Source organism: Vulpes vulpes, chromosome 12, assembly GCF_048418805.1.
Source record: "Vulpes vulpes isolate BD-2025 chromosome 12, VulVul3, whole genome shotgun sequence".
In the NCBI taxonomy this organism is placed as follows: domain Eukaryota; kingdom Metazoa; phylum Chordata; class Mammalia; order Carnivora; family Canidae; genus Vulpes; species Vulpes vulpes.
This window is the reverse complement of record NC_132791.1, coordinates 29,194,124-29,217,392: the sequence shown is the minus strand read 5'-3', so window position 1 is coordinate 29,217,392 and position 23,269 is coordinate 29,194,124. Positions and strand designations below refer to the sequence as shown.

Genomic DNA, 23,269 nt, shown 5'->3' with positions numbered 1-23,269 from the left:
GAGAAACACAGAGAGGAGAGAGAGGCAGAGACACAGGCAGAGGGAGAAGCAGGCTCCCTGCAGGGAACCTGAGTGGGACTCTATCCCGGGTCTCCAGGATCACACCCTGGGCTGAAGGCTGTGCTAAACCATTGAGCACCCCCCCCCCCCTCCCGGGCTGCCTGGCTGAACTCTTTCAAGAAGGGACAGCCACATCTATAGCCATTGCATTAGGCCCTCCGCTCCTTTAGTCTCTTTGAAAGGCAATGTGTAGCTATCCTTCTCCCTGTTCTTAAAGGTTTTTGTGGGGATCTTTTTGTTTGTTTGTTTTTTACCCCATGTTTTCCCCCCAGCATTGTGGAATGGTATCACATTCCCTATTAGTCCAAAGATCCAGAATTTCCTTAGGCATATACAGACAAGTACAAATACATACTCTTGCTTTAGGAAAACTAGGTAGATGATTTTTAAGAGGCATCCCAGGAATCTGATAGGTATTTCTTCTCATCTCCAAAGCTCACATACAAAATCTTACTAATACTTCATTGTAAATGGCATTGCATAGGACAGACAACTCACTGATGGGAGAGAGTTTCCTGTAGCAGGCATGCTGAGTAAGGGAAGGAAAGTATAGTCAAATCTGGACCCTCGGAAGTATACGATTTCCCTTTCTGTCATTAAAAGTAAAGGGAGAGAACTGGGAGGAACAAAAGGAGAAAGAAACCAGATCCATACCCAGAAACAATTTACAAATGAAGTGTGTCTGTCTTCAAATCAACTGCTTTTCCTATTATTTCCTAAAGTCATAAAATAAACCACATCCAGTGCCAGTATAATTCAGTGAGTTCAGAGCAGATCCCTTGGTTTTGGCAAGTCACTCAACTGGTCCTAGAAATGAGGCTGGATTGAACTGGAGCTGAAAGAATTACAGTGTTTCCTTCCTCTGATGACTCTTTCTGGGAACATGCCTGGAATGAGTGAGTGCGGGAGACTAGGTGGTGTTCACTCAGAGGCACAGCTGGATATACATGTGGAAGGGGAGTTGGACTCCAGTGTTATTTTTGGAGGCTGTAATTCCACTGCTAGATTTCCTAGTTTATTTCTCTCTTACAACATTTTTCTTATCCCAACCCCTGTCTGTTCTCTAGAGATCTTAAAGTTACCACTGAGGCTTGAAACAAGATAGATGCTTTAGGATCAGGTTTGGAAACCGATTCAAGGCAAGATTTTTCTCTCTCAATCTCATGTATTGAGTTAACATTCCCATTTTCATTGACTTGACTTTGACATTCTTTTTAATTAACCGGATAGAAACCTAACTCCTAATAGATCATTCTCAAAACATCACTGCACACATCCAACACTGGCAGTTGCCTTTAAAAAAAATGTACGAGGACTCCATGGCAGGCATAATGCTTGACGCAAAAAAAGATATGGTAAATGAATACCAGTCAATCCTAAATACTCAGCAACCAACGAGCACCTTTCTATGACATTTTATAAAGACCATAACATTTGTTTTTTTTTTCCTTTTTAAACTCAGCAATTCTCAGAACAGCCTTCTAAATATGGCAAGGAGTTCAGTTTAGACTCAGAAGAACACTTTCACTTTTAACCTCATTATTCTAGAAGTGGGAATGGTAAACTTGAATCAAGCAGATCTGGAATAAAATTTGCCCACACATCCATCCAACAAATATTTATTAAGTCCTTTAAATGTGGAGGCTAGGCAGGATATTCCTATATATGTCAATGTGAAAAACAGCTTTAATCCTTGTCTTAGTGGAACTTGCCATCCAAGAGAAGAGAGAGTAAATAAAATAGCCACAGAGTGTAGTAATATTTATGAAGGAAACAAACAGAAGACTGAATTAGAGGATAATGGGATGAGAGTGTATAGATAGTCTAGATCAAGTAGGTAGGGACACCATCTATGAGAAAGGTATTTAGACTGAGACTCAAAGAATGAGCCCAAGTTAGCCATGTGGGAAGTGGAGTCAGGCACAGAGGTCAGCATGCACAAAATCTTTGAGGAGGAAATGGGCATGCTGATGTAACTAAGGAACTGAAAGACCTATGGGAGTTTGAATTCCAGCTAGGACTTGAGTAGCTGTGGAAGATAGAATCAGCTACTCAATCTTTTGAGCCTTCATTTTTTTCATATTGAAATATGATAATGGTGCATGCTTCACAGGTTGTTGGCAGAACTTAATGGGTATTAAATGAAGTAACATGGAGTTTACTTGAATCACTTTACATCTTCACAAAGGTCTCTGAGACTTCAGTTGGTCTTTATCACCCATTGTGCTTGTCTAGTACCCTGGTCATTGTATGTAGATGTGGGGATCAACCATTACTGGAGAAAGAATATCCTCCATCCCTAGTATTCATACTCAACAAGAGCAGAGAATAGGCACAGATTTCATTTGTTCATCTTAGAAATCAGAAGAGAAGACAAGGGAGGGAGGGAAGGAAGGAAGAGAACGTGAAAAGAAAGGATTTCCTTTTCTAAAATGTGCTTCATCATTTATGGAATAACTTTTAAAGGCCAGATAGGATTTTGTTTTTATATTAGGGGAGGGTTGGGATACCTGGGTGGCTCAGCAGTTGAGTGTCTGCCTTTGGCTCAGGGCCTGATGCCATATTCCCAGGATCAAGTGCCGCATCAGGCTCCGTGCATGGAGCCTGCTTCTCCTCCCTCTGCCTGTGTCTCTGCCTCTCTCTCTCTCTCTCTCTCTCTCTGTCTATCATGAATAAATAAATAAAAACTTAAAAAAAAAAAAAGAGTCTACATTTGGGGAGGGTTGAGGTTTGGGCCTACATGTTCAGGAAACAGAATAAAGAACAGAAATAATGATCATTATAGATCTTATATAGTTGACATAGTGCTTAGTTAAGTTATGTACTTTATCTCATCTAATCTTTACAAGAATCCTCCAAGATGAGTCTTGTTAGCCCCATTTAAAAAAAATAAATTTGTTTTTTAAAAGATTTATTTATTTGAGAGACAGAGTGAGTAAGAAGAAGAGGAAGAGCAGGGGCAGGGGGAGGGAGAAACAGACTCTCCTGCTGAGCAGGGAACTGGACATGGGGCTGGATCCCAGGACCCCAGGATGATGACTGGAGCAGAAAGCAAACACTTAACCAATTGAGTCACCCAGGCACCCTTGTTAGCCTCATTTTGAAGAGGAGGCAAATGGAGCTCAGAAGGAAATGTGGACGTCACTCAGTCCCTCTCTTAGGGAATTCTTTGATAATGATGACAGTCTCTAAAGTTAGCATACAGTGTATATAGTTGATAAATTTCTTGAGAATACTTTATTGTGGCATTACCACATTATTGTTAACTTTTAATAATTAATGATGATTATTAATAATGAATGACAATAATGCTATTATTATGACTTTATCTCAACTCAGCAAGCACTGCTGAATACCTAACTAATGTCACAGACACTGTAGTGGGTAGAGATATAATGCACAGCTTCATTTTGGGGATGAAGAATAGCTGATAGTCCATGGCTGCTCCGGTGAGCAGTGGGGCAGGAGTGGTTAGTAGTGTCTGGGTGATGCCATGGTAGAGTTTTGGATCTCGTCCCATGGAAGAGTAGCATTTTGAAGGACTGCTCACAAGGTTTGTTTGTTTGTTTGTTTATTAGACTTTATGTATTTATTCATGAGAGAGAGAGAGAGAGAGAGGCAGAGACATAGGCAGAGAGAGAAGCAGGCTCCCTGCAGGGAGCCCGATGTGGGATTTGATTCCGGGACTCCGGGATCCCACCCTGGGCCAAAGGTGGGATCAGGCACTTAACCGCTGAGCCACCCAGGCATCCCTCACAAGCTATGTTTAGCCAGAGCTTTAGAAGCACCAGTTACCTGCGGGGCCGTGTTAACAACCTTCCTCACACCTTGCACACCTTCTTTCTTTTTTAGGAATGGTGGACAGTGCCATGGACCTGATCTTGATCAATTCCCTACCTCTGGTGTCTGATGCGGAAACATCCCTCACCTGCATCGCCTCTGGGTGGCGTCCACACGAGCCCATCACTATAGGAAGGGACTTTGAAGCCTTAATGAACCAGCACCAGGATCCCCTGGAAGTTACTCAAGATGTGACCAGGGAATGGGCTAAAAAAGTCGTTTGGAAGAGAGAAAAGGCTAGTAAAATCAACGGTGCCTATTTCTGTGAAGGACGAGTTCGAGGAGAAGCAATAAGGATCCGGACCATGAAGATGCGCCAGCAAGGTAATATGCCCCCTAGTCGGGGGCCCGAGAGGCCCCCTGAGACTCCCACACAGCCCCCGCTTCGGCAGCTGCTCAGTCAGAGACGGGGCATGGACCGTGTGGTGTGGGGCTGGGACCGTGTCTGAGCTTTCCCAGCAGCGCTGTCTCTAGGTCACAGTATCCGGGATTAAAGAGCCTGACCACCTGGCTCACATTCGACCCCTTCACTAGACGCCTGCCTAGGTCAGGAGACGGAATGAAGTATATGATACATTGTACTAAGAGCTCCATGGCCTTTATGGAGATAGGAACATGTTACATGTATGTAATAGGAAAACAGCAGTGAAGACAACTGTCCATGCCAACATATAAGCTGTTTTGAGCTTTCTTGTTGATTTTTCATTAGATTCTTCATTTTGCTTGCCCCTGTGTATTCTTAACAGAAGTTAATGTTTTCAGGGGACAGTGTGGTAGAAATTAAGAACTTAAGAGGGAAGCACCTATCAGTAACTCAGCTTGGTTACTTACTCTATGGGTTATCTGTTGTTACAGCAACGCTGTGTACCACACAACCGCAAACCGTCCTAGTGGCACAGGACAGTAAGCATTTCTAACTTGAGAGTGTAAGGCAGGTGCGCTGATTGGGTGACTCGGCTATCCTTGACTGGGCTTTCTCACACATGGTTGTTGGCTGACTGGAGACCTTGGCTGGGCCAGCCTGGCTCTGTTCCATGCCTCTATTATCCCTTCGCAGGCTAACCCGGGTATTCTCATGGAGATGGCAGACGTGCAAGAGAACAGGGGAAACATACAAGGCCTTTTGAGACTTAGCCTCAGTATTGTATGCTTTCATTCCTATCTCATTTTATTGCCCAAAGAAAGTCCAATAGCAGAGCCTAAAGTTGGAATGGATGGGCATCACACAATTAAATGGCGAAGATTATGGAGACAGGGAGGGATGAAGAATTGGGGCCCTTTTGGCAGGCTAACATTCTTGGAAAAGAGACCATGATTTCATTTTATAAGTTGAGTAACCACACTTAGCTCCCAGAACACCAGGACTTTGAAGGGAAATGTTGAGGGGCTTCTACAAAGGGGCATATTACTCTTTGCTACTGCCTCACAAGGCAGTGATGTGATGGAGCCTTTTTCCCAAAATACAAGTGGTTCTAAGCTAAATCTTTAGGCCAGTCCAACAAATTGATGGCAGTTGGAGGAGAGAGTATTGTGAATATCATTTAATGATTCTATTTTGCCCTAAGTCTCCCAGGCCTGGAGAGGCAGGTAGATTCCTGGTATCTTGGTGCTACTTGCTGGGAGGAAGGCACAGAATTCCAGCAAATATGACCTCTCCTTGTCGTGGCTGGAAAAATCTGGCCACTCGCGCATCAGCCCTTTTTTTCCCCTGGACTGATCATACCTATAGCGAAGGGGTCCTTTCTAGATTGATGTCATCATAGCCACAGGGACAGTGGCCTGAGAATGTTTCTTTTCAGGAGATAATGACCTTGTGAATTCTTCAGAGGTTGATTTTTCATTGCAAAAGTGATCCATATAAATAACACCCCTCTACACATATCTCTGATTGGCAATTTTTTAATATAGGAGTCTGCATTTTTTAGATCTGTGTTTCTCAAAGTTGAACATGCTTATAGATAGATCACCTGTGGGTCTTGGTAAAATGCAGATTCTGATTTAGTAGGTCCTTGAGGAGCATCCTGAGATTGTGCACTTCTAACAAGCTCCCAGGTGATAAGGTACCTCTGGGCTGTGGACCATACTTTGGGTAACTAGGGTTTAGAGTCAGCCCCTAGCTACGTTCCACCTGAAAACATTTCCTTGAATTTGTTAATGTCCGTAATTAAAAGATTTGAAAGCAGCAAGCTCATTTTAAAGTCAAAAGTGATAAAAATCACTATTCATTACAAATGAAGGAAAAGGTTTTCTTAGCAAAACTGTAATGGTCACCTTTAAATGACACTAGGGTGAGTGGGAAAAGTGTACAACAGACATTCCCAGGAATGCAGCTCTCCGGTGAGGGAAGAGAGTTTGAACAAAGGGATGTGAGGTGTGCCAAAGCTATCATGGCTAAAAAGTCAGCTCTATTATTTTTCACATTGTCATTCGGGATTTGACTTGTATAAAGAGTTATGCCTTTCTGCTGACATTTCCACATTCTGAATGAAGATAATCTGAGATTTGTGCCCTAGTGGCTTTATAGGAAAGAAATGTTGAAGTGCAACTGTGCCCTTTTCAGGATGGCCTGAGCCTGTCCTTGCCTGTGAAAATAAGAACCTGGAGAGTATATTAAACTGGAATTTTGGGAGTCAAAGACCAGCTCTAATGACTGCTTCAAACTGAAAGTCTAGGCCAGTGAAGGTTAAGGAGAGCTTAAATTCAGTTAAATGAGGTAAAAGCAGGCTTGCTAGTGAGAGAGTGTGGAGAGAAGATGGTTTTCAGACTCTTATTCACCTGAGTTTTACTTCTGTCTCCACTACTTACCAGCTCTGGGTCAGCACTTAATATCTGTTGGTCTCATTTTTCGTCATCTGTGAAATGAGAATAACAGTATCTTAAGTTTTAAATAAGGTGGTGTGTACAAAAAGCCAATTCTCATGAATGTTTAAATGAAGACTTGGGGACACCTGGGTGGCTTAGAGTCTGCCTTCGGCCCAGGGCATGATCCCGGAGTCCTGGGATCAAGTCCCACATCAGGCTCCCTGCATGGAGCCTGCTTCTCCCTCTGCTTGTGTCTCTGCCTCTCTCTCTCTCTCTCTCTCTCTGTCATGAATAAATAAATAAAATCTTAAAAAAAAAATAACAGAGAGAGGAATTTTACCACATACATTTGAGAACTAAATGAGACCACCAATATATTTGGCTCATAGTAAATCTTCAATAATCATCACAGTGCCTAGGAATAAGCAATAATTTTAGTAAAACTATTTTTCTACTCGGTTGTAGAAAAAATTAATATCATCCATTAACATAATTATGGAAATTTATAAAAAATATAAAAATAGGTAGTGCTTTCTCTCCTGCATTTTAATAGCAACATCTCAGGCTGTTGAACGGATTCTGTTTATTTTGCTGACCATCCAGTAGCTGAAATACGGCAGGAGGAAAGTAATATCCTTTATGGTGAATCAGGAAAACCTTCGCATCTATGTCTTCGTGACACTATTAATTCCCTAGTAAAACATTGTGGGATCTCAGAGGCGCCTGCCCAGGGACATAGCAGGATAGGATAAACATCGATGTATTCCTGCTTGGTGCTGACTCGTGCATCTGGGGAGGAAGTGGAAAATCCATTTGAGATGTGCCAAAACATGCTTAAATTGGCTCTCACACGCCAAATGGTCAAACTGTTTTTTATCAATGGCATCATGCAAAAAAATCAAAAGCAATTTGTTCAGACCTCACTGGTGATTTCATTTGGGGGTAGGGAGGTATAAATGAAGTTTGAAACATTTTCACAGCCAAGTTGCTGTCTCAGAGTGTTCCATCTGGAAGAAACATAGGTTATTTCCTTCCTATTTTCATTTGAGAAATAGCTGTACTTTAAGATCATCAAACCTTCCAAATGTGATTTGTGAAGTTAATAAAGAGGAGCAAGCCATTTGTATTTAAATAATATGAATGAATGTGTTAAAAGCATAAAGAAAATAGGAAACCTTGAAATCAGATTCATTCATTTATTCTTTCACTCCCCAAGTATTCTTAAGGCTTCTTTTTGTGTCACATGTGGGAGATGTGGTGATGGTAACATTTCTTGAAAACTTAGGTACGTGACATTCCCCTAGCAATTTTATATACATTACTATATAAGTTAGACTTTACTGAAATGTGTGTCTGGTGAGGACTGTTACGACCCTGTATTAAGAGATGGGCCTTACAGCTATTGCAATTTAGGTGCATTCACACACCTGGTTTCCATTGTTGGCCCTGGACAGGTTGCCTCAGACTGATCCCAGAAGCCAGGCCCTAACTCACACCCTGTGCTGCCCTTCGAAGCAGATGTGAACTTAGGTCTTGGAGTGTTCTGTCTAGCCCGGGAGCTGCACTGTGTGGGGCCTGGAATGGAGATGTGCAGGGTGTTGGGAGAACAGCCTTGGGGTACTTACCCCGGATCCCAGGAGATATGTAAGGTCCCTGGAGAAACAGACATCTACATGGAGACTGATGATGAGTGGGATGTGGTTAGACATGGGGGAAGGGAAGGAGGAAGTTTATGACTTGGTCGTGAGTGATAACGTGGTCCATTTGCAGAACTGAATATGGTTGAGAATGGCTGCAACTGAGAACTAAGACAGTGGGCCTGGAGTAAGAGGGTCTGGAGAGCTAGTGTTGTTGAATGTGTGGGTGTCTTGAGTTCGTGTCTCAACTTTCACGCAGACTCACGGTCAGGAAGCCTTGCGTAAGGAGCAAAGTCACCCTTAACTCCGTCTCCCACATGGGTAGCCAGTGGATATACCTACCTTCTTTATAGCACGGTTGTGAAATTGTACAAAATAATAATGGACATAGAACACCACTATTACTCTTAGTCTTTATCATTAAAGGAGACACCCAAAATTGAACTCAGTTGTATTGCATCTTGAGAAACATCTTTATTAGTAACTGTGACTACCATCTATTCTCCTCTCCAACCCTTACAGAATACACAAATCACATTCTTAGTTAAGTTCTGTCAATTAGTCCATCCAAATGACCTCGAACAAGCCATCTTCAAATTCAGGCCCTAGCGATCTCATTTATAAATGAGGTGCCAGAACTTTAAAGCCTCTGGAGTGCTAACATTGTATAACCTATGGAAGGCTTCCACAGCCAAGTAACCTAGTTCAAATCCTGACTCTCCTATGAACTTACTGGGTAGTTGGACAAGTTACTTTACCTCTGTATCTTCATCTTCTCATTTGTAAAATTAAGATAATTGTAGTACCTATCTGACAGAGATATTGTGAAAATTAAGTATGTGTAAAGTGCTTAGAAAAAGTAGGACCTGATAGCACTATTGAGAGGTGCTTATTGTTTTTATGATCCATTCAAGTCACATGACATTAATCTGCATAGTGTCCAAGCTGGGCTCCTGTGTCATCCAAGTACAGCATGAAGGTTGTAGATTCCTTTATTAGTACTCAGCAGAGAACAGTCAACCTGGAGCCATTCATGCAGGAAGGGACAGGCTGGATAGCAGTAGAACCCTGCTATAACCACTTAGGTAGAAACCTACCTAAGAAAAGAGGGGGCTTAAAAGCCACGAAATCTGAAACAACAAAGAACTACGGAGTGGGGGGAAAAAGAAAAGCCCCATTGGAGTGGAGCCCGTGGCAAATGTCCATTCCTTTTCAGGATACAACGCTGAGTGAGAAGTTCTATGGTCAGTTCCATGATTAGATTGTCACACAAAGGGGCAGAAAGTAAAAGCAAACCACAGAGAAAGGAACAACAGTATAAAATGGTCACAAAAGATTGTTACAGGGGCCTGGGAACATGCCACAGAAAGCAAGCGCCACACACGTCAGGATCGCTGAGGGAAGCACCTGGTCACTGTGAGCAGGAGCTCCATCAGGTCCCCCTGCCCGTGGTCCCTCCCTGCCTTCTCTGAATGCTCCATCCCTCTTAGTACCTTCGAGAAAGCTGCCACCTGCACCCCGGTGACAGACAGCTGCCCAGCAGTGTTGCCATCTCTTTATATTTGGGAAGGATACTGAACTCTTCTAAGTACCTGGGGGCTTGGAATACATCATTTCATACTCCCAGCAACTTTTCAAAGTAAATACTTGTACTTCTAAATTACAGAAAAGGAAGCTGAGATATTCAGAGGTTACGTAACTCCTTCAAAGAGATCTAGTAAGGGGGTGAGGGGGCACAGCTTTAAGCCTAGGACTGTCTTCCACACTTCCAGTGCCCTTTGACCCACCCCATTCTCCCTCTAGGTATGTATGCCTCATGTCACAAGAAGCATTTTTGTGGGTGTCCTGGCAGGGCCCTGTACCTGGGTCAGCACACACAGAGAAGAACAAGTAGATGAACCTATAGCTGAGTCCTTCTGAGTGTAGTTGCAGGCATCTCCTGCCCCCAGGGTAGCCCTCTAAGCCCATGACGTGCTCCATACCTAATCAGCCTCTCTCAAGCTACTAGTCTGAAAGCCACAGAGGAGACAGGAAAGAAGGCTGACTGACCCCGTGCCCCATAGCAGGCTGGTTCCTAGGTTGAAACTCCACGGGGATCCAAACCTTAGGGTAGAGAGTGCTTTGCTATTGATTTCTAATTTAGGTGGCTTCTGGTCAGAGAATTTGTTCTATAGAATATTGATTCTTTGTTATTTATGGAGATGGGCTTCGTGGCTTAATAAGGGAGGCAATATGCTTGAACATGTGTTCTTACAGCTGGCTGGGTACAGGGATTCATGAATATCCAACAGATCTTTAATTGCATTATACAGTTTTTCTTAAATAAAGAAAATCCTTAGTAAATTTTTTGTCTGTTTGATGAATCAGTTTCTGATTCCACAGTGTGGATTTGTCCATTTCTTTCTTTACTTCTGTCAGTTTCAGTTTCATAGGTTTAGGAGCTATTGTTGGATGCATATATAAGTTCAGGATTACTATTTCTTCCATTTATTATATCATCATGTAAAGACCATATTTATCCCAAAAATTTTGTTTTGGCTTTAGAATAAACTATTTTCTTCTAGGGACGCCCAGGTGGCTCAGCAGTTGAGCGTCTGCCTTTGGCCCAGGGCGTGATCCCAGGGTTCCAGGATCAAGTCCCACATCGGGCTCCCTGCATGGAGCCTGCTTCTCCCCCTGCCTGTGTCTCTGCCTTTCTCTCTCTGTATCTCTCATGAATAAATAAATAAAATCTTTTAAAAATAAATAAATAAATAATTTTCTTCTGACATAAATATTGCAATACCAGCTTTTTTCAATTCATATAAGTCTGGTATATATTTTTCTATCCCTTTATTTACAATCTTATGTGTTATTATGTTTAATGTGTAAGTCATGAAAAAGCATGTGTATTATATATGTATTTAAAAAAATTCATTCTAGGGTTCTCTGGCTTTTGACATACATTTGGCAGAATCTATCTTTTCTGTTTGTTATGATTTTTATTCGGGCTTTTTTCTAGGCTTTCATGTTTCTCCTGCCCTTCATGTTTAGGAAAGTTATATGTCCCAATTCTCTTCTTTTAGTGCTGATTGTTACGTTTTAAAAATTGGCTTAACTTGCATGTCAATTATATCTCAATAAAGCTATTTTTTTTGAAAAAATGGCTTACCTCAAAAAAGCCTAAAGTTAATCCCCTCTTATTTTTGTAATTGTGTGTCTCTGTAGATTATGATGTAAATTAAGGGAATTAAGAAATTGTTGTGGTTGGGAGAATGTTAGAAGATTTTATTCACACATCTTGTCCAACAAACCAAAGCACTTGGGCAATGTTATTTTCCACGACTGACAAAAAGACAGATGTTTCCAAAAGAGTTTTATAAGTCAAATATACAATGGCTTCTCCAGGGTCCTCTCAGTACTGCCCAGTTCCATAACTATGTCAGTATGTGTGTATCTCTATACATTTGATTATATATTTATATTATATAATATATATTTTATATATAATTAAGGGGAAGAAGGGTCCCATCTTTGCCTTATTGTCCAATATCCTAATATTTACACCATTAGTAATAAGTCCAGCATTGTGCTGATTCCATTTGAGAAATGCCTGGGGTGTTCTAACGCAATTAGAGTTAGTTGGATCAACACAACCCAAAAGGTCCATGACCCAAAAGGGAAGAGCCATTTGGCAAATGTCTAACCATTTCTATTCTTTTCCACTTTGAGAAAACTTGGTAGGGATTGGAGAAAGATGGTTGATTCATTGTTAATATAGTTGAGAGCTAATATCAGGTCTTTGACAACAGATATTTGTCAACATAATGTCCCCAACTCCCCAATGAGTTTTTGGGAAAAAAATGTGTATATGTATATTGTATGTATATATTTACATTTTTACAAAGAAAATGACTCTTCCTTTCATCACATTTTTCAAAAACTTAATGAAGTTTAAGACACATTAGCTCCCCTTTTTCCTGTCCTACCAATCAATCGAATTCTGGCAAGGGCCAGCCCTCATCATCTGAAGTTCAAAGTTCAGTTGCTCCTGAAGAAAATATGTGACTTCATTTTCTTGTTTTCTTTCTCTCTCTTAAAAGCTTCCTTTCTACCAGCTACTTTAACCATGACTGTGGACAGGGGAGATAATGTGAACATATCTTTCAAAAAGGTGTTGATGAAAGAAGAAGATGCAGTGATTTACAAAAATGGTGAGTATATGTTTTGTTTCCTACAAGCACCAGGTGTGAGAAATCAGATAGCATGAGACATATTGGGTCATCATTCTGGTGCAGTCTTAGGGGCAGATGTTTGAAGCAAAGCCATTATGATGTAAGCCAGTTAAATCTTATTAAAGAAGCTCTATCAGGCAATGTGGTTGGTTGCTTAAAGCAGAGATTCATATACAGACATGAATGTACATACATTCTATATTTATGAATGTGTAATAAGAAATTGTGAATGTACAGTAAAACCCCATCATGATGATAAATGAGGTCCCAAATTCAACCGTGAAAAATGTGACGTTGCTTGATTGCAAGGTGAAGGAAATTACAAGACTGAGCTTGGGAAGCCAACTGGCACTAGGTCTGGAAATCCAACTGGGTCTTACAAATCTGTCCAGGTCCAACTGTGGTTTGGCACCATCTGGTGGCAGTTGTCTGATCCCCTGAAGTATTGATGGGGACCATTCTGAGTTCTGTGGGTGGATAGGACTTCCAGATTGGAGTAGTGATTCTAGGTATCTCCTGGTTAATAGATTAGTTGGCAGGGGTACCTTTACTTGTTCATCTTTTTCTGCAGAAGATAAACACCTTAGCCTTAGCTCTATCTTCATCTATTTGGTGGTAGACGGTACAGACCAACCTATCTGCTCTGTTACCACAACTTTCTCAATTTTGAGGAGAGCATTAATTAAATGGCTCAGCCTTTTCATTCTTCCACATCCAATATGCTAGGGCACATTTTCTACATCCAGTCAGAGACAACTGATGAAGTTGGGGAGCCAGATGGGGAAACAGGAGTATCTGTGTGTGACCCACTGTTCTCTACTCTTCTCCCTTGCTAGGTTCCTTCATCCACTCAGTGCCCCGGCACGAGGTACCTGATATTTTAGAAGTGCATCTGCCTCATGCTCAGCCCCAGGATGCTGGAGTGTACTCAGCCAGGTACATAGGAGGAAACCTCTTCACCTCGGCCTTCACCAGGCTGATCGTCCGGAGTAAGTGATTGAAAGGCCACAATCTGGGATGATTTGGTTGTTAGGATCTTTAGCTGCAAGTAACAGAAACTGACTCTGGCTACTTAAGCAAAAACCAGGGACTGGCTGGAAGTATACTAAGGACTCCAAAAAAATTGGTGAAACAACTGAAAAGCAAGTTTCCAGAAACGATAGGCCCCAGAGAAGATGTGGGGCGCTCAGCATGGGTGGGGGTGGATGAACTTTCTTTCCAGGGGGATACTCTTACTCTAACTGTGCTTCAGCAATGTTTCTTTTATTTCCAACATTTGAATTACCGGGATAAAGGGTGTCTTCCAACCCTTGATTTCAGCTCTGGTCATGATCTCAGGGTTGTCAGATTGAGCCCCTTGTCGGGCTCTCAAATCAGTAAGTAGTCTGCTTTAGATTCTTTCCCCCTCCCATTCCTTCCTCCTCTATTCCTCTGTCGTTCTCCTCGTGATCTCTCTCTCAAATAATAAAATAAATTCCTTAAAAAAACCCAAACAACAACCACATTAAGCCTCCTGTAAATACCACACTTCCCAGATTATTTAACTGTCAAATGGCATTTCTATTCTCATTTTTGAAAAATGCGCATGAGTTAGAACTAGTAAAAACTCCACCCCCACCCTTTTACAACTATCAAAACTTCCCTTGAATTTCCTTGGCTGTACCAAGTATTCATGATATTAAACAACTCAGGTCTACTTAGATGACAGAGCATTTGGGTTGCTCTGTCATTCTTCTAATGATTGGAATCTCTAACTTATGAACAATTTTGCTTTGCATTATATTTATTTGTTTGTTCATTCAACAAATATATATTGATTATAACTCTGTGCCCAGCATCATTTTGGTATGAAAATATGAGGGATAAAAAGATGAATCACTGTCCCTTGGGTAATTCTCAGAGTAGTTACATAGGTAAATGGAGAAATAGTTTTGCATTATGACATTATAAGTATGAAAAGTGTAGCTCATCTGGTTTTGGCAGGTGGAATCCTCTCTTATTCCCTACTCTCATGGAGAGTCCAAGTGGCCAAAGCACAGTTTGCCTTCATTTTGTTTAGGTGGCTTCTCTCCAGTCTAATACAACACCACGTACTGGGGGCACTCAGAGTCTAGGGTTTATGGGGACACTTTCTAGTAATAGCAGAAATGTCAGATGTTGACATATGGTAAAAGATTTAACTTTTTTTAAAATGTCAAAACAAACATGCCTTAATATAGACTAGAATGTGAAACTCACCTGAACTTTTAATACAAAGTGAAAGATTTCAAAACACATTTTGATCTCTAGCTTATCTCTTGAGATTGCTAGGAGCACATGGTAATTCCTTTGCTATTAGGGGTATTTTGGTGAAACTGTTTGAGAAGCACTGCTAAATATCTAAAATAATTCTAAAAAAGTTTGAGTTAGGCTATGATCATCCCATTTAAGAGTATTTTTCCCCAGTGGGATTTATTTGATGTTTTAAGCAATGAGGTACAGCTGAAGGCATTTGTCTATTTCTCATAACTGTAGGCATCTCTTCAGGACAAAATTGAAATCTAGGAAAATATCAGTGCATAAAGACTTTGTGTGAAAAATCCCACTGGTTGTATTTACAGGATTTCTTTTCAATATAAATTCTCTGACAAAAGATTTATTATAACCATTGAGTTTATAGGATTTCTCTCTGTATGCATGAACATTTGGTTTCCTAAAATGTAAAACCTCAGGGCTTTTGAAGAAAATTAATAGAAACCTGATTGCATCTTGTTGCTTATCAACAAGCTCTTTTCCTGGCTTCTCCATCCCCAAGAGATCACCTCAATTTTCCCCTCAAGCTTTATTCTTTTATCTTTTCCAGGAGTAGGGGAGAAGCTGAGAAAGGTCTATAGATACGTAGAGCCCTAGAGATAATAGTTTAATGTAACAGGATGCCCATTTTCTTCTACATGGGCTGCCATCATTAGTTTTAAACACCTGTAAATAACCTGTGGTCTGGCTTTTAAGAAATCACTAATTGTGCAGAAGTATTTTTCCCTTTATATATTAAGGCATGTAAATATTAACTTCTCGGCATTTTGTAGCTTTATCTATTAAGTGGAAGTCTGTAAGAAAGGGTCTATTTAGGGACGCCTGGGTGGCTCAGTGGTTTAGAGCCTGCCTCCAGCCCATGGCGTGATCTTGGAGTCCCAGGATCAAGCCCCACATCGGGCTCTCTACATGGAGCCTGCTTCTCTCTCTGCCTATGTCTCTGCCTCTCTCTCTCTCTCTTTCTCATGAATAAATAAATACAATCTTAAAAAAAAAAAAAGAAGGGTCTGTGTAGATAGTCTTCCTGATTATTTTAGAGAAAATACTGATAACCAGGAATTCTTGCCAAAGAAATTATAAAGTTACATCAGCTGTAGGCACAGGTCCAAGCTTACCCCCTGAGACTAACACTCAGGGACAAAGATACTAGTTCTTTTCAGGTGAGAAATTAAATTTCTGACCACAAAGGGTCATCCCAACACCCCTGACTTTTTTCCTTAGTCAGAAGGTATCCTTGGATCCAAATAACCATCTAAAATCACCAAATGGGAGAAAGAAGTATCCAGGAGGGGCACCTGGGTGCCTCAGTCAGTTAAGCATCTGACTCTTGATTTCAGCTCAAGTTAGGACCTCAGAGTACTGAGATAGAGCCCTGCGTGGGAACTCCATGATGAGCATGGGGTCTGCTTGAGAGTTGCTACCTCTCTTGTGCCCCTCCCTTTGCTTGTGTGCACTTGTATGCTATCTCTCTCTCTCTTTCATTAATTAATTCATTAATTAATGTTTAAAAATCTTAAAGAAAAAAAGAAATATCCAGGAAATAAGAAGCTAGAAGCATTTAACCACTCTTATACTTTAGGTTTTGTATATCTTGTTTCAGTTCTTATGATTTTTTACCTGAAGAACAGGTGGATGCTACTAGCTCCTGCTTGCTTTTTTAGCTGAATCTTTTCTCTATATTACTGTAGACCAAAGGTTCTCATACTCTGGCATACATCAGAATTATCTGGAGGACTTGGCAAGCACAGATTGCTAGGCCACCTCCAGAGTTCTCATTCAGTAGTTCATGGATGGGGGGTATATTTGGGATTTACAACTCTAGCAGATTCCAAGGTAATGGAGAAGCTATTGGTCAGGGATCAACGTTGGAAAACCATTGTTTTGGCTCTGATCTTTCGTGCAGCTCCCAAACATGCCAGGCCTTCCTCCTTCGCCTCACTTTTTCTTGGGACACACTCTATAGCCTATCTTCTTTCCTCATTATATGGTTATACTGATTCTGCTCACACACCACCTCCTCCAAGAAGCCTTCATTTATACCCTCTTCCATACCTAAGACAGGATAAAGTACTCCTTGTCTTTATTTCTATCCTTATTTCCTGTTTCCATTGTCTGTTTCTCATATAAGACTGTTAGCTTTTAGAGAACTGAGATTGTATTTTGTTTCTCTTCATTTACTAATGTCCAGTAAAATGACTGACACGTTGTAGGGTGCTCACTAAAGGTTTATGGAGTGAATGTGCTCTACTCACCAGAGCCTTGTTTTCCTTAAAAGGATGTGAAGCTCAGAAGTGGGGACCTGAATGTAACCGTGTCTGCACTGTGTGTATGAACAATGGTGTCTGCCATGAAGATACAGGAGAATGCATTTGCCCACCGGGATTTATGGGGAGAACCTGTGAGAAGGGTAAGTCAAGAGCACTAGATGAGTAAATTGTGGATTTCAAAAGCAATCCCTGGGGCACCTGGGTGGAGTGGTTGAGCATGTGCTTTTGGCTCAGGTCATGATCCAGGATCCTGGGATTGAGTCCCACATCAGGCTCCCTGCAGGGAGCCTGCTTTCCCCTCCTGCCTATGTCTCTGCCTCTCTCTGTGTGTCTCTCATGACTAAATAAAGAAAATCTTTAAATAATAATAAAATAAGAAATAATAAAAAAGCCATCACTGCTGGAGGTAGAATTTTAACTCTGGAAACCATTTGGGAACAGAAACTACATGGACCATGTTAGGCCATGTGGAAACTCCATGTGAACTAGAAAAAGATACCCTTTCCTAAAGGTTCTTTATTGACGATCAGTACTGTCTGTTCATGCCATAGCTGAGACTGGATTATTTTCCACATTCACTAGGAGAGACCCTTAAAAGAAGACTCATACATTTCAAGGGGTTGAATATTTGACTCTGAATCATCTTTTTCCCCCCCAAAGCTTGTGAACTGCACACATTTGGCAGAACTTGTAAAGAAAGGTGTAGTGGACCAGAGGGATGTAAGTCCTACGTGTTCTGTCTCCCAGACCCCTATGGGTGTTCCTGTGCCACAGGTTGGCAGGGTCTGCAGTGCAACGAAGGTATGTATCAATCACACCCCTGAACAGAAAAAGTTCTAGTGGGTTTACCAAGGAGATCCAGCTTGTTGGAAATAATAGAGTAAAAATGCACCTGAACTATTCACTCAACTATCCATTGCTGAATTACAGGGTTTTAAATCAGAGATGTTTTCATCTCAAGTTAATTATGCTTTCATAATTAAGACTCTGGACCTTATAGAAAGTGCTTCTCATGCACATCATCTGGGGTTCTTATGAAAACACAGATTCTGATTCCATAGGTCTGGACTGGCACCTGAATTTCTGCATTTCCAAGAAGCTCCCAGATGGTATTCATGCTGCTGGTTTTCAGGCTTTGAGTTGGAAAGCCATAGAGATTTGTTTTTTCAGTGGGCTATAGATATCAGAGCTCTTAGTTCTGATCCAGACAGAATTTGCGATTTGAAAATAGAGGAAGATCTTTTCTTCTGTGGACATTATGTAGGCAGCACTAACTTCACCTACTCAAAGATTCCCTCTGCCCTGTCTAAAACATACCTGCCTGTTTGGTGAGGCTCAGTGGTATAAGTTTTACATCTTTGCCGTATGAGTTTCATGTGTGCTCTTACACAGTAGCTTGCCATGACTGGGCAGTCAAGTTTATCAGACCCTCCCTAAGGAATGCTAATGAGGTGGATTGGCCAGAGCTCAAAGGTTTTTCAGAATTTACGTCACAAATTCAACTCTCTCCGCATCTGGCATCTTGGGAGTTATGATGGGGTCCCAGCAACTTGGTAACGATGTTCTGAGTTAGAGCAGTTCAGTAAAAAATAGAAGCAAGCCACATATGTAATTCAAAACTTTCTAGTAGCCACCTTTAAAAAACAGTTAAAAAAATTGCAGGTGAAATAATTTTTAGGATTCTATTTCACCCAGTAAATAGCTTGGAAAGAAAAATTGAACTAGCCACCCATAGCCTTAGTTTTCTCCCTCCGTCGGTGTTAACAAGGGTTCTGGTGTCTTTGTTTACAGCGTGCCAGCCTGGTTATTACGGGCCAGACTGTAAGCTCAGTTGCAGGTGCAGCCACGGGGAGATGTGTGATCGGTTCCAAGGATGTCTCTGCTCTCCAGAACGCCAAGGGCTCCAGTGTGAGAAAGAAGGTAAAGCAAGGTAACACTGTAGTTGGCGCCATGGTCAGCGCGTCTGAACTGAGCTCTGCTGGTTCTGATTCTTACTCCAGAAGCCCAAATTCCTCAAGCCACTTCTGCTTCCATCCAGAAGTTGGGAAGGATATATCCCAAACCCTAAAGGACAACATTCCAGCTCTTTCTACAGGCCCTCCTACTGGCCTTCATTTCTCCTTCCACTAGGAACACATGTACTTATTTGGTGGCACATTGAGTGATGACTGGCTGGCTGGGGGCTCTGCCTGTCTCTTCTGTACCCTTCCCTAGGACCCATCTTCTCCCGGGATATGCACACCAGGGAACTACTCTGGAGGCATTTGGACAAAGGATATTTTTGAAAAGAAAGATATAAAAAAGAAGAAGAAAATTAGAAAACATTACCCTCAAAATGAAATTTTAAATAATTCTAGTTCAGAAAAGACCTTAGAGCAAGGGGTCTGCAAACTTTAACCCACTGACCAAATCCAGCCTTCTATTTTTTTTCAGCCCTCTATTTTTTTTAACAGCTTCATTGACATACAATTTTTATACCATGAAATCCATCCCTTTTAAATGTACAGCTGAATGATTTTTAGTATATTTACAGAGTTGTGCAACCATCACCACAATCTAATTTTAGAATGCGTCTGTCATACCAAAAGAAACGCGTCCCTGTTGGCCAGAACTCCCATTCTCTGCTCCCCTCAGCCCCTGGCAACCACAAGTTTACTTTATCTCTATAGATTTACTTATTCTCTTGACGTTTCATAAACTATAAATGGGATCACATGTTTCATGGTCTTTTGTGGCTGGCCTCTTTCACTGACCATACTGTTTTTGAGGTTTAACTGTATTGTAGCATTTATCAGTACTTCATCCTTTTTCTTTCCCTACCATCTGTTGTTATAAAGAAAATTTTATTGGCATGTAGCCACACGAACTCGTTGAGAATGCATAATCCGTGGCTGCTCACACACTACAGCAGGGTTGGGTAGCTAGTTAGCAGGAACTTTCAGCCTGCAAAGCTGAAAATATTTACTGTCTAGTCCTTTACAGAAAAAGTCTGCTAATTCCTGCCCTAGAATACACTTTTTAAAATTAAAAGAAGCATATTTTTATGTATTTTCAAAATTTAAAAATAATGAACATGTGCCATTTTTTCAATCCTACAAATCAAATGTTACAGAAAGAAATCTACACTGAGGGCAGTAAGACTAAGACCCTTAGGGTTTTTTCTCTGTTCTTTTTTAAAATCAGAACAAACATGGGAGGAAAATACCAACAATTGTTTTTCAAAGGCTTTGGCTAAGCTTTAGGTGTTCACTTCTTTATCCAGTGTTTGGACTTGGCTGCAGGGCAGGAACCTGGGAGGGTCTAGGAAGGGAAGGAAAGGCCTTGGGGCTGCTGGAGGATTGGGTTGAAAATAGCTAACAAGCCAAAGGATTTGAATTTTCAATTTTATGCCTCCTTTTCTGTTTTGAGCCTGAAGTTGCAAAAGGTGTGAGAATCTCAGACCCAGATCCAGGCCTTCCACTTTCGGAGAGAAGCCCTTCTCCTCCTTCCCGGATTCTGCTCCACCTCCACCTGCACATGTGGGCTCACCTCTGGAGGACTGCAGGAAATACCCAGTGGCAGTATAGGACAGACTTAACCACCTTACTAGTGTCAAAGCACTTTTTAAAATTCCTATGCGGGGCAGCCGGGATGGCTCAGCGGTTTAGCGCCACCTTCAGCCCAGGGCGTGATCCTGGAGACCAGGGAACGAGTCCCAAGTCAGGCTCCCTGCATGGAGCCTGCTTCTCCCTCTGCCAGTGTCTCTGCATCTCTCTCTCTCTGTCTCTCATGAATAAATAAGTACATAAATAAGTAAAAATAACTATGCGAATAACTTCTTAGGATGAAAAATCTGGTAGATTCTAATCATAATCCCTTCAAGTCTACAGATAGGTCAAGGAATTACTCTTGTAGTTCTTAGACCTCTTTTTTTCCGGCTCCATAACTTACTGCATTCTAGGTCAGAGACAAAGGACATCAATAGAAAATATGAATGTTGTGTTTACTGTGTCCCTGCCTCCTCCACCTCCTCTCCCTGGCCCCCAGAACCAACAGCTTGCTGCTCTTGTGGGGGCGCTTCTATTATCCACATTCTCCACTAAGTGCTGGACTATTTTCTACCGTGTCTCCTGTTTAGTCACAAAGGGTCTGAGGTTCTCTGGAGCCCTACAATTCAGAATAAAATTGTTAAATTTCAGGATTATTCATTCTCTACAGTGTAGGTATGAGGCAAGGAGTCCTGATACCCTTTTTGCCACCAGAGACATTTTCTTTAAGTGTTGGCAGCGACACTTTTCATTTGGCTGTTGCCTAGAAACCAGTTTGGGGGTGTAATTCTAGTCCACTTCACTTCTTGCATATAAATGTGAATGGTTTTCATCGCCTGCTACTTGCAGATTCCCAATCAGTGGGGATCAAAATGGAGGATCATGTTGGTCAGCAATATCGTGGGTTTGTTTTCTGAGTCAAAGAGGACCTCATTTTTATTTTTGTTTTTTGCTTTTGTTTTTGTTAACATTCTCTTAAAAAGTAAAAGTTGTTGAAAGGTAAGGCCAGGGAAGATGCGACCATGATGAACATCTTAACATAGAGACTGTCTGTGCCAGATCCACTGAGGGGAGCACAGCATTATGGCAGAGTGTGGACTCTAGATTCATATAGCTCTGAGCCTCAGTCTTCTCATCTGTAAAATGGAGACCGCAATAGCATCCCCCCGCAAGTTTATTAAAACAATATAATATTTGCAAAGTTCTTAACTGGGATGTGACTTGTCAAATGGTAGCTGCTTTTATTACTGTTGCTGTGTCAAAGATTAGATTTCACAGTGCTGTTTTCCTCATGCAGGCATGCCAAGGATGATCCCAAAGATAGAGGATTTGCCGGATCACATAGAAGTAAACAGTGGTAAATTTAACCCCATCTGCAAAGCTTCTGGCTGGCCACTCCCTGCCAATGAAGAAATGACTCTCGTAAAGCCAGATGGGACAGTGCTCCATGTAAGAGTTATTTCTAATCTGACTTCCGACACTACTAGATGCTTTCTATTGTAGTAATCACCTCTCTCAAGGCTACATTCCACCCTGGGCTTGCATCCTCTGAACCTGGAATGTTGTTAGCTTGGACAAAATGCCATGTCCCTGGGGAGGTAGAGCAGATTCACTGCAGCCTGGCCAGTGCTATAGTGCAAGGTTAGAAAGAGACGACCACAGTGGAATTGATGAAGATGAATCCCGAGGATGGGACTCGTCCTGCAGAACTTTCTGTGTGTTTTGAGAAGTATATGTCAGCCTGTGCAAGTTCTACTCCTCACAATATTCCCATGTTCTAACTTCTCATATCAGGAAGAATGAGGTGGTCTTGTGGCCACCAAAGGGTGTGGCAAGGTGTGGCCACATGAATCAGCAGGAGATTCATGTGTTACCTACCATGTGCTACAGGAAATGGAACCTTGATGACTGGTCTACTTCTATTGTGCTCTTTGGAGCAAAAATTAGCAGAGTATGAAAGACAGGAGTTCAGTATAATTTATTTGACTCTAGATACATCTACTCCCACATTTCCCATTCAGAGATAATCCATAGAATCCCTTGGATCTGAATACATTCCTTGGGCCCCCTACCTCTAGACTCTGCCCTGTTGCCTTATTGCTCAGCACTGGTTAGAGTGCTGTCATAGCAATTCTTTTTTGTTGGAGAGGACTAAACAACTTTTCCAATATGTTTCCCTTCTTTCTTCCAATAATCTCAAATGCACCAAATTTCTCTGTGTCACAAGTGATCTTCAGGAAGTTGCTGTATTTTCCTATCTAAAAATTTTGAAATGCTTATCTGGTTTTTTTTCTCTCAAAGATGACTGAAAATCAACTTGACAAGAGGGTAGATGTGAGTGGCCTCCTGGGGGCAGGATATGTAGAATGTGCCATTACTGGTTTCTACACATCAGATGTTCCTGATTTCACTCAACTCATTAGGTAGTGAAGCCAACTGACAGCTTCTTAAAATCTTGTTGGCCTTTTCCTGGGTTAATGGAAGTAACAGCTACCATCTAGTAGTGCAGAGGGTCAACCATGCTATATACAACATGCTGCATAATATTACCTGTCCCCTTTCTATACAAGTGGAAATTGGTCAGGTGAAGTTGAATAAGGAATTGGTCAAAAGTGACAGAGTAGGGATGT

At 41.5% G+C, this 23,269-nt stretch overlaps 1 protein-coding gene across 2 annotated transcripts in view; it reads left to right on the top strand.

Annotated features, from left to right (window-relative positions):
* TEK (TEK receptor tyrosine kinase) overlaps positions 1-23,269 on the top strand; it is a 97,646-nt gene that overhangs the window by 37,746 nt on the left and 36,631 nt on the right. For both annotated transcript variants that reach the window (XM_026009003.2, XM_026009002.2), the window contains exons 2-8: positions 3,913-4,224; positions 12,422-12,532; positions 13,390-13,542; positions 17,121-17,252; positions 17,773-17,913; positions 18,904-19,032; positions 21,937-22,088. In XM_026009003.2, coding sequence (XP_025864788.1) covers positions 3,913-4,224; positions 12,422-12,532; positions 13,390-13,542; positions 17,121-17,252; positions 17,773-17,913; positions 18,904-19,032; positions 21,937-22,088 — 1,130 coding nt within the window. The remainder of the gene's footprint in view (positions 1-3,912; positions 4,225-12,421; positions 12,533-13,389; positions 13,543-17,120; positions 17,253-17,772; positions 17,914-18,903; positions 19,033-21,936; positions 22,089-23,269) is intronic.